We start from the raw sequence: 12,290 nt of genomic DNA on the forward strand, positions 1-12,290 counted from the left end.
ATGATTTAATGCCAAATCAAAAAATATCTGTTCTGGTTAATGAATACTAAGGATGGGATCACATTACTTCAGATTCCATGCCCTGAGATAACACATTAGGAGAGAATAAGTTTACTTACAGAACTTCAAGGTTAATGGATAAGAACTATTCATCTGATGAAATAGAACTTGTTTTCCCAGTTGTCACTTTGAGAACTTCTAGTAAATATATTCCTACCTAAGCCACTTTAAAAGAACACAGTCAGACTGGTAACATGCACTCCCGAGTTGGATTTTCCCCATGCATTTCATGCGCTGTGCTTGAAAAATGTTGCCAGCCAGCCTGTGAGTGACCTCCCAACCATAGCAGCTTGGCAGCCATCAGGACAGTTGTTTTCTTAAATTATACAAACCTCCAACATTAAATTGCTATGTCTGACATAAATATTATCCCCTTCTACTCTCAAGGAATTTTTCTGTGAAATTAAATCACACACAGGGGGGAAAAGCAAATAAACGTAAGTGTATCAATCAGCAAGCACCAGAGTTGGATAGTCTAAGACATTACTAGTAATAACAATTTTAAGAACCTAAAGCCACAACAAGCAAAACTGACAAATAAACCCTGAAAGTGCATCACCCCACACAAGAATAATGGCAGGCAGCAGCCACCATGTTTTAATTTTGCAGAAAAAATATCCACCTCCTCCAGCTGTTTCCTCTTCTTCCATCTTCGCCTGAAAAGTCATACAGCAAGTGGCCAGAAACAGAAGTATTAGTGGAAACTCTACCATTGGTGCAAAGAAGTTGTATTTGAACTTCAATGGTGAACTAGCATTACCAACCTTTATTGCGTGGCCCTCAGAAGATGCAGAACATTAAGCCACGTGGTCTTTCTTCACCTACAGTGTTGTATAAATGATGGAAATGATCCTTTGCAAGGGTGGAATGGAGAATGGAAGCTTCACTCTTTCTCAGTCCCTAGTTTACATGCACTGCTTTTGAGTATTTTTTTTTATTACTCAAGAATAAAAATCTGAGAGTGTAAAAATGGCATAATTCAATCAGTTCTAATTTGAAATGTCTAAATCCACTGGTGATAACGGCAAAGTAAAATGATGTAAAATTTGGCTTTCCCTTTATGTCAGAGACAAATATTCCCTATTATTCAGTTTTTTACACAGATTTCTTTCCTTGGTGGGGAGGGAATTGGTTTACTTTGCTACATTCATGTTACAATGGTAGGTATTTAAAAATACTCTTTAAACTATAGCCACTTTTCTTTCATAAAATACTTTAAACAATAATCAGTTTTCATAGTTGGACAAGTCTCAGTATTTAACATCCCAAAAGAATAAATTTGTAAATTTAAAACTAGCATAAATACTAGTGACTACTGACTAACTCAAAGACAGGAATGGCAAGAAAGAAAAATACTGGTTCTGATACCAAAGGAAAATAGTTTAACCTTTACATGTTAATTGATAGCAGGATCATATACGTATCATATTCAAATGACAGTGTCAAATCTGAGAGTTCAAAATGTTCTTTTTTTAAAAAAAATGTATTCAAGTATTTCTGAAAAGTTAGCAAGAAGCTCAGAGTATCTTTTTTATCAGAAGGTAAATATTAGACACAACCAATAATCTGTTAAGAACTATCTTCCAATTACTGGGTCAACACTGAATTCTCTAAAATGTCCATCTTTCACATCCGCAGGTACCCTTTAAGATTCGCGGCTTCTCAATGCCTAATCATAGTATTATCTTCACATTTGTCTTTAGGTTTGCTCTAAATTACATGACTTACTCTATTGATTGATAGTAACCACAGGATACTAAGACACTAAGTCACCAGACCACATTTTACAAAACAATCAAAAACATACTGCACACGTTAGCATGGACTGACTAGCAGTGCAGAGGTAGTCCTATAAAGAGGTAAAAATCTTCAAACCAGACATTTAATTTTAAGAACACTAAGAGGCCCAACCTTAGGGCTATATATTCTAAATTTTCAAAAAGCCTTGTTTCATTTTCCATACACATTTGTTAAAGAAAAGATATTTTCCTTACAAAATACCTGACGGTGACTCTGTCACATAATTATATGATTTAGAGTTTTTTTAAAAACTCATACAAAATAAAACACTACCTGAAATTCATCTGGTCTCCAAATGCTACAATCATAGAGAGACAAGGAGTTTCTGAGATTAGAACTACAAATGTCAGGAATAAAGGAATAAAGATGCATAAATTCAAGAAGAATGAGCTTGGCTTTCTAACAAAAGAACTAATAGAAACTCTACTTATACATGTCAATTACTGTGATGACCACAGCACCCTAAGTTCTTTTTTTTTAAGACCTAGTAAGGTTTACAGATATTTATAAAAGAATCCTATAACTTTGCTTTAAAATTAGAATGTATGGAGCTCTCAATGGATATCAATGAAAGGGAAGTTGCTTACACTTATTGCTCATGCACTGAAATATCTGTGTGAAAATGTGCAGCTCATACTATATTGAGGGTAATCAGTGGTAAAGTTTATGCACATGTTTACACTCTACATTGGGAGGGGTACAAGATGAAGTGTAGTTTTGTGGACTGCACAGACTGAAGCTTATGTTGGAGTGCCAACAACTGCTTCCTCTTCCTCTGTTCTGTCATTCGAGTCACAGTCATAAGACACATGAAAGGACGTGGCTTTGGCCTCCAGGTAGCAGAGGGACAGAGCCAGAGGAAGGGAAAATGTGAGGGAAAAGGGCACTGACTGAGAAGCAGAGAGGAGGAGCCCAAAGATGAGGATGAGGGAGGGAAGGAATGAAGGGGAGGTGATCGGAACATAGTGCTGGACGTCAGCAGGGAGGAAGGAGACCCAGACCTTGGGGAGGCTAGGGAAAGCAAGGTACCCATCTTCATCGAGGAGTGAGGGGAAGCTGGGTGGGAAGCATTTACAGAAACTGAAGGGAAAGTACCCAAACTCAGAATCCTTGTGGTCAGCCTCTTTTAGAGGCTTCTCGTGGGTGGGAGGACAGTCAATCTGAGAAGGGGCTACAATAGGATCCAAGACAGAATCTAGGACAGCGACGTCACAGTCCCCCTGCTCTGATGTTTCCCCTGTGGAAAGGAGTTCAAAGCTGTCTAGTGTGATCTGGTCGGCCTCCCCAAAGGGGTCTTCCTCCGAAATGTCTGAAAGCAAGTCCATTTCAGGGACTGGTAACAGGTTTGGGGAAAGACATGAAGCATAGCGGATGAGCGGTGAAGGTGGGCAGATGAAAACAGGCTGTTTTCAGAAGCAAATCCATGGTTGAATGTGAAATTACACGGATACATTCAAAGGAGAAATGGAGGCAAAAGAGGAGAGAAGAAATAAGTAGTTAGTGAACAATCTTACTCAAAAGTAGGGATTGTATTAACACAGTGTGGTTAGAAAATGAATTAAATGATCCATTTTAAAGAGGAAAACTGAACTACTTTGATCATAAAATGTATAGATATAGACTGACTTAACTACTGTTTTCTGACTGGTTGCAAATAGATCCAGTGAAACTCAAACAGCATTATTACTTTTAAACCTGGTTGCTGACAGACATTCAAAGCATTGGCAAAAGGCCAACATACTCAATCTTTTGCTGAATGAAGATAAGAATTTCCTTTGGAATTTAAAAGAATTTAAAAAAAAAATAACGATGTATCAAATTAACCAGGCAAAATAGAACAGAGACTTGAAATTGCTCAGCTCTTCTGTTTCAGATATAAGGAGTCACTCTCCTAGGTGCCTCATCAGCATAATTATTAAAGATTTTGACAACTTTTCAGCAGTTCAAGGATACCTTGTTGGGTGTAATTTGTGCTATTTTTAACTAAATAATTTTTGAACAAGTAGTTTTTGAAATATGATACAAATTCTTTAACAAGGTATGCAGGTGATTGGATGGCACGTGCTACCTGAAGCCCTTGTCCTTGTGGCATAAGGGTCCGCATGGTCCCCCTACCCCCCTCAATGCTGAGAATTAGAGGTTGTCGAATTCCAGAGAACTGATAGCTACTTCATCTGGCAGGTTCTTTATGAATTCATGCTGCATGTCTTCAGAATTTTCAAAGTTCAAGTATAGAGAATATTATAAATCCACAGAATGATTTCATTTGTGTGTGTGTTGCTTTGTGCAGATATAGAAAAGAGATCTGAAGAACTCAAAGCCTCTTCAAATCAACTTCTAAGTGACTTCACTTGCCCAAGGTAACATAAATAACAGTGACAAATTTGAAAACATAATACAGGGTACTTCTCTATTCATTATGGTGTATACACAAAATAAGGCCAAAAGCAACACGCCATCTTCTCACTGTTCACAAAACACTTACCCTTGCTTAAGAATGTCTTCTTTATCAGTTATAGATTACTAATGAAAAATAATATTTTTCATAAAGACCATCTTTGCTCATTTCAAAAAATGTAAGTCAATGTGATTAAAATAATAATACAGGTTATACTTTAACATTTACTTGTAACAAACAAATATAAATTTCAAATCATCATAGCTTTTATCATTTGAGGATTTAACTAAATAGAATGATTATGAAGAGTTAAAAATTACTTACTTACATTAATATAATTTACATTGGAATATTTTGCTTTGAACACCACTCAGAAAAAGGTTAGAGACCCTGTCCAAACAAGCAAGAGCCTTTGCATATTTGAAAATTGGGAAATTATATCAAAAGAGAACATACATTGACTAATTTTAAATATTATTTGAGTTCTGAAACAACAAATGCAACAGATAGCCTCTAGTCTAAGCACACATTTAAAATCACATATTCTACTAATTTACCATACCTTTCCTTCAGTGAGGTGCACATGTGGGGCTTTAGTGGGGCTTCTGAGGTCCCTTCTGCCATCCCCATCCTGTGCTATGGCAGTGCTGACAACTCCACGGCCATATGCTGACACCTCCCCAGGGCCAGGAGAATCCTTCATAAGACTTTGGTCCACAACACCAACTAGAGCTAATAAAGAATGATCATTTGGATTACATTAGGACATGTGAATGGTCAAACTTTATGAAACTTCCCCCTTTTACACAGATAAGCAGGCAGCATGTACTCAAAAGGAACGTTGCTAGAGCTCTGAAAATATCAACGTATCAAATAAACTAATTTTTAAACCTTTTTAAAAAGTTTACTAATTTTATTTTTTTTATCCTCACCCAATGATATTTTTTCCATTTATTTTTAGAGAGAGTGAAAGGGAGTTGGGAACGTGCAACCGAGGTAAATGCCCCTTGACCAGATCGAACCTGGAACCCTTCAGTCTGTAGGCTGACTCTCTGTCACTGAACCAAACCACTGAACTCTAAAACTATTCTGAATTTTAATCCATTAAACTACACAGGCTCCTAAAACAGTTTTTTTAAGGGTATACTCTTATCATGGAATCAGCCAGCAGAAGGAGCTCTAAGACCAGCTGAAATGAGAGTCAAAGCAGTGTCAGAATCACAATGTAAGCATTATTTTAATTCTCTAGGATATCTTTGATCTCATCTGAGATCATTTCTGAAACAAATAATTATCTATTTATTAAAATTATTTGCTTCTATAAGCTTAAAGAATTCGCCCATAAAAGAACTTTAATTTAAACGCCATTTAAAATTGTGACAAGATAGTAAAGGTAGATTTTAGGGAATGAATTTCTGTTTAATAGTTTTTATTTCTCTAACGTCCCTCCTGAATGCCTCAACTTGACCTAACAGTAAATCTAATACACAGACACCTTCCCACTCAGCAAGCCTGGCCCTCATGTACTCCCTTCATCTCTCCTACAGATGGGCAGAAACATAGATTGTATTGCAATCTGTGTCATATGGCAAATCAACCCAAGATGGCCTCAGATCTCAACAAGGCAAAGTGAGTAGCAGTTGGCAAAGCCTCTGTCTATCTGTAGTTTCTCCCTCAACCACGGGAACACCACGGAGGTCATTTTACTTGTATAAAAAGTGCTTGACTGGCTCACATCCATGCCCCCAGAGAAGCCCAGTAACCACAAAGGCCTTTAGGCTGCAAGCCTTTGGAGGGCAGGGACTGTATGTGATCCACCACATTGAACTTGGGAGGCATCAAGCACTTCTAACCCATGTTTTACAAGAAACCTTTGATCTATATCCCTCACATGCCCTAAAACTTCCTTCTTCCCCAGTCTTGCTGTTTTGACCACCCTCATACTTGTTTGCACCTAGCTAACTCAAGCTAGAAACCTCAAAGTCTCTTCCTTCACCCCTCAACATCTGCAAGTCCAAGCAAGTGCTGGATCTATTCTAAATGTGGCCAGTTCTTCCATCTCTATTTGACCACCCAGATCCCAAAAGCCCACAGAATGTTATAAAATGAACTCACATCTTACATTAAGAATAATTATTTTCCAGGTGTTTTTTTATAAACTTTTGAGAAGATTTTCATAGGTTTCACTTGGAAAGTACATAGCTATGAGTAATTATTTTAACTTATGATTATGATTTCTAAGCACCCCTACACATACTCAGAAATTATTGCAAAATGGGAAAAATTTGACCTAGAAATAGTTTCAGATAAAGTATCAAAATTTTAATGAAATTTAAAATTACACAATGATGTTGACAAAATGTTGACGCTGCATACTTTTTAAACATTTATTAATTTTAGATTGCAGGGGAATTTTTATTTTGGGGGGATTTAAAACAATTTTTTTAGGTCTTAAACACTTGTAGAACCCTGAGAAGCTTGTAAGCCCCAGCCACTGAGCTTAGGGTGCCAAATGGCTGACTGGACTACTATCACCCAAGGCAAGACACCATTAGTCTCATCTGGACTATTCCCAACCAGTCCTCCTGCTTCTTCTCTCATCCTCTAGTGATTTTAGACATTGCAAAGTTATTGGTTTAAAAAAAATTAACACTGTGTACTTATATGCTTGCACAAGTGTGTACACATCTGTACATATACACACTACACACACACCAAAAACAAAACAAAACAAAACAAAACTTTCAGCAATTTCCTGCAACACCTAGAATAAAAACCCCATTCTTTACCATGGCGTGCAAGGCCATGTGTGACCTGCCCCAGCCTACCTCTCCCCATCACTTACTAAGCTCTGACTACACTTGACTTCTTTCTGTTCTGGAATGTAATAAGCTCTCCCTAGACCCGCTGCTCCTGCTACCTGCGATGCTTTATCTCCTGCTTTACTCAAGGCTGCCTCCTACTCATCCTTCAAATCTCAACTGAGATGGTTCTTCTTCCTCATATAGGCCTCCGTTCCCAGATGACCCAAGTAACTAGTGTCCCTGATTATTATATGTTCCATTTTCATGAAATCATTGCTTCCCCTGCTCTCAAATACATCTCGGTCATAAACTCTTTTAAATGACTGCTTTGCCTACTTTTTGGGTTGATTTTCCAATCTTGGAATCTCACTATTCTAAAACAACTGTTCTGGATTTACTTTTATTTTTATATTTGATTTTAGATATCATATTAAATTTTATGTTCTATGTAATCACTAGAAGATTGTCAAGCCTACACTAGTCTGACCTTACTTAAAAACTAAATAGGAAAAAGAAAACACAACACATGTCAACAACAACAAAAACGATATGTTAATGGAGAGTGGTGGGAAAAAATAAAGCTCAGTACCAGGTTACAGCCTAGCTTTGCTTTGAGGAGGAAAAAAAGGGAGACCATAAGCCCTAACCAAATAGTTCACTGGCTGTCTGGTCCTGCACTGGCATGAAAAGTCTTCTATTTTTCACAATAACACAATAATCCTTTGATAACTTGCCCATCTGATGAATTACAGTGCCCAGAACACAAAAGGAAAAATAATGGATTACTGTGCCATGTTTGTGGCTTTTACTTGTAAAAATCATTGTTTTCAGATACAAACCTATTACAACCCTCTGCACTAGTTGTCCATATAAGATGGTACATTTCCTTAAGCACGGCTGATGTACCTCATAGAAATCGCAGTAGTTTACTCTTCTTTATAAACTGCAAAATTTGTAATATAAGAGTTATGAGGCCTCATAGTTTAAAACAAAGGCTGAAACAGACAGCATTCCAGAAAGAGGAATGATTTCTCTCAGAGCATTAAACAATACTGCCTACATTTATTCAGCACTTGCATAAATTCTGTGTAGCAAGGGGCAAAGTTTGTGAAATATTTACATGAATGGGAACATTTTTCAGATTTACTGGAAAAATGTTCAGTTGCCTATTAGCTAAAAGTTATATGGATAGCTATTGTACATTAGTAATTCACTAAGTTTAAATCCCTACATCTGGAAATGTGGACATTTATTTGAACCAAGTTTATGGTCACCTTGCAATTTTTGGGTGGTCTCATAAAAATATACTAAAGATTCTTCTGAATCAATATTATTTAATAATTATGTATACAAAGATGCCCAACAACAAATCCTGGGAAGTATCTCCATGTGTATGCCTGGTTCTGTTTTCCAAGTTTATTCCTGGAAAAATAGATCAAGACCCGGGGGTGTTTATCCTTCACTGAGGGAATATTTTTATCTATTAGCATATTGTCTGTTTCAGATAATTATTTATAATATAGTTGTTCAAGTTCATATTTCATAAAGTTATCAGTAATAACAAGCAACCAAAAGATTTTTGCTAATAACAGTAATAAAAGATAATTTTTAAATTTTATATCACTACTTTTGTATATGTTTTGAGATTAATCAACAAAAATGTTGAAAAGCTACTTCTTCTGGTAGAAAGTCATCCATATGAATTATTTTCATTTAGGTAGAAAAAATTTAAGTCCTTCATAAAGTATTCTAATATAAAATTAACCTTAGCTTTTTTCTAGAAAACCTGCTATTAACTCAAAATTAGGGTAATAAGATAAATACATGTTTGAAAGGAAGCAACATCAATTTATTTCCATGTATAATTTATATAAAACTACAAATATGTAGCTAATTAGAATTCCAATAGGAAAAATATACAAATTTAGACACTCCCCTTGGGTGAAAGAACAAACGAATATATTATATTTCCTTTCTTTTTGTTAAAACACTACATTTAAACTGATCCTTTGAAGCTGTGAATGGTTTCTCATATTCTGGAAAGTTTGGTAAGCTTCAGTCAGAGTTTTTAAAATCATAAAAATTTGAATGTTTTAAGTTCCTTTGAATAGAAGTTCAGATGTTACCACACCAAAAACCTTTGGAATTACATTTTTGCCAAAAAATAAGCCACATAAAATACATCTGACAATTAAGTAAGACCAGTAAAAATATGTTTGTCCACCATCTCATCAGTGAGAACTCTTAGCGAACATTTGTGTCTGCTGATAATGCAAAAAAAAGCATTTAGATTCAGAATGACAACTTCAAATCCTACAAAATTTTCTTGTGAGTATAAGAAATGAAACTTTATTTACTCAGAATAAAATGGCTATTCCTCTAGGGCAGTGGTTCTCAACCTTGGCTGCACATTAGAATCACCTGGGAATCTTTTTAAAATGCTGATTTCTGGGCCCCATCCTCGGATGAGGGTAGCTGGGCCTCGGAGGATGAGGCCCAGAAATCAGGATTTTAAAAAGATTCCCAGGTGATTCTAATGTGCAGCCAAGGTTGAGAACCACTGCTCTAGGGTATTTCTGGGGGCCTTATCAACTAGATCAACATTCTCTGATCCCACTGGATTAGAAAGGTTAATGGAATTCAAAACTGTCATGAACATCTTTACCTCCATCTAGAATCCTGGAGGCCCGCTTACTAGATGTGCGCTCAAAGTGTGGCGCAGGCCTGTCAATGAGGGTGCTTGCCTGGCGGGTCTGGGCTTGGGTGCGGCCGCTGTAGCGGAATTTGGACCCCAAGGTCAGGAACTTGGCCTTTGGTGGCTGCTCTGGAGACACAAGCCTGTAGTGGGGAGAAAAAGGAACAAAATTAGAATTTATGAATTTTTTATTAACTTTAAAACTCTTTTAATATCTCATTTTATTAAGCATGATTACTCAATATTAAAAAATGGATGACTAAACTGAAAAAGAACATTATTTATATACCTTCCTATATAAGAGCTTGATGACAGTGATAAGATGAATAAATCCATATTCATGTATTTATGAATGTTTTCCTTGACATGAGCAAAAGTGCAGCTGTTCTCAGTGTTTATCAAAGGCTATTTATTTGTATTAGCTTAAATCATTTAGATAAACACATATGTCTGAATTCTTGCTCCTAGCTGTAAGTGCCAAGTAGCAATCCCCTTACTATTAGTAATTCTTAATATTTATGTCTATTTTTCCTGGGAAAGAACATCTAACAAGGAATCTTGTTCCCATGAAGAAGGCAGCATGCGGTGGATATGCAGAGATGACTAACTTCCTTTCTTGCTAGCATAGTTCTACTGCTAAACCTGGGTTCATAATGGATAAAGTTAAACTTAATGTCAAATACTCCCATGTACGCAAAAACACGTTCTTAGTAAACGAGCCAATCTTGTCTGGCATACAACTGAAATTTCCTCACTTTCACTGTCTGATCAAGAGTTGGCAAAATATCTTAAAAAAAATAATCTCAGAGCTCTTGTGGAATTTATTAAATATAAGAAGGCTTTAGTTGACAATTCCACAATATGGAGAATACTACCAAAATTTTTCCTATCATTCTCCAAGAGTGAATCTTTAAGAATTACTTAGCATTTCAAGTATTCTAGACCTTCTGCCCAGTTTTTTAGAAAACTTATTCTGCTAAGGAAGCAATGAAAAAAGTTTCAAGGAAAGGTAAAGCTACATGTAATAATACAAGAGACTAGCCTCCATTAACTAAGGATTCTCAGTAGTCTTAAACATTCCTCCCCCTCTCCCCAAAAAGTGTTGGAATTAAACTGATGAAAGAACTAATACCCTCTGGGCTCTCTTGATTTTAATCTACTCATGTATGTAAAAGAAGTGTTTCTTTAAATCTTCCATTTTCTGCCAATAGACTTTGAAAGGATATATGTCACAGTGCAAAAGAAGGAAAGTCATTAACTAGAGGATTTTTATTTTGTTTTAAATTGAGATAAGATATTTCTTGCCTGACACTGGTTGACCACATACTCAAAGCATTAGCTTGCAGATTAATTTTCTGATGATAAAAAAAACACCCTTAAGTAATTAAGCTTCAATTAAATAGAAACAAACATCAAAACAAAAAAGGGGCTGACTTCACCACAGACATTTATTAGCTCTCTTTAAAAGAATTTTTTTGGTGATTTAAGTCAATGGTAATATAAATAAATTTTCTAAGAAAATGTAGATAAATTGACAAAATATTTCAAGACTATCACTTCAAGATCAGTTTATTTTCTTTTTATGTTACTTTTATTTTCCATATCAGACCCTATCTTCATAAGAATAACATCAAAACCACTACAAGGCATCTATCATTTCACCTTGGAAATTTAAAGGCTATGATAAGGGGCTAATCATCAGAGTATTAAAAGTCTGGTGCAAGATTATCTAAGTAATAATGTATTACAAAGGAATCCAACTTTTACATATTTTACTGCTTAAGTAGTGTATTAACATTTTAATTTTATAAAATTCCTGTCATTACAAATTAATATTAATGTTTATCTATGGAAAATGAACATTATAAGAAAAATCCACATACCAATTGCTAAATCAATCATACATTAACGAGTGCCATGGGTTCCCATAAAACTCTTTATGATGTGGCTGATGACGTTAACTCGCTTGGGATTAATCTGGATTTGCAATGCCAAAGTTTAAATGGCAGTTTAATGTCAAGCTAGAGAACCTCATGTTACTCTTGTTTACACACCACCATCACCACCACCACCACCACCAACAAAAAGCACTGAGAAAATAGCAGGAAGCACACCAGCTGCAAATTCAGTTGGGAAGTCTAGCACCGTGGGTATACTGGTGGGTGCCTGGAGCCACACTACCTGGGTCTGCATTCCATCACACCGTTACTATGTATATGACTAAGAGCATATTTCTGAACTTCGCTATTCCTTAGTTTCTCCATATGTAACGTGAAGATAACTGCACCTGCCCATAAGCTATGTTATAAGGATTCATAAAATGAATCCCTGTGCAGCACTAAGAATGGTGATGGGCTATATTAAATGCTCAAACAAGGACAGCAGCTTTATTATGTTCTTGTTAAACTAATATTAGTCTAGCTGAGTGGCTGTCAATCAACACAAAGATCTGTTTATGGCTTCAATCTGAAAGCCATTTTTTAATTTCCTAAAGAAATTATTTCAATCTTTTGTGATAAACTAAAACAGAACA

The 12,290-nt window shown here is 36.0% G+C and overlaps 1 protein-coding gene across 17 annotated transcripts in view; it reads right to left on the reverse strand.

Moving 5' to 3' along the window:
- Positions 1 to 12,290, reverse strand: part of EPB41L2 (erythrocyte membrane protein band 4.1 like 2) — a 192,553-nt gene that overhangs the window by 34,049 nt on the left and 146,214 nt on the right. For 14 of the 17 annotated variants that reach the window (XM_070417684.1, XM_070417690.1, XM_070417683.1 and 11 more), the window contains exons 11-13: positions 9,728 to 9,900; positions 4,821 to 4,990; positions 393 to 455 (exon numbers count right to left, since the gene is read on the reverse strand). In XM_070417684.1, the coding sequence (XP_070273785.1) occupies positions 393 to 455; positions 4,821 to 4,990; positions 9,728 to 9,900 (406 nt within the window). The remainder of the gene's footprint in view (positions 1 to 392; positions 456 to 4,820; positions 4,991 to 9,727; positions 9,901 to 12,290) is intronic. The other 3 variants (XM_070417691.1, XM_070417689.1, XM_070417685.1) reach the window with 1 other exon arrangement.

This window comes from Myotis yumanensis, unplaced genomic scaffold, assembly GCF_028538775.1.
Source record: "Myotis yumanensis isolate MYYU_CA2020_CCGP unplaced genomic scaffold, mMyoYum1.0.hap1 SCAF_6, whole genome shotgun sequence".
Lineage (NCBI taxonomy): Eukaryota > Metazoa > Chordata > Mammalia > Chiroptera > Vespertilionidae > Myotis > Myotis yumanensis.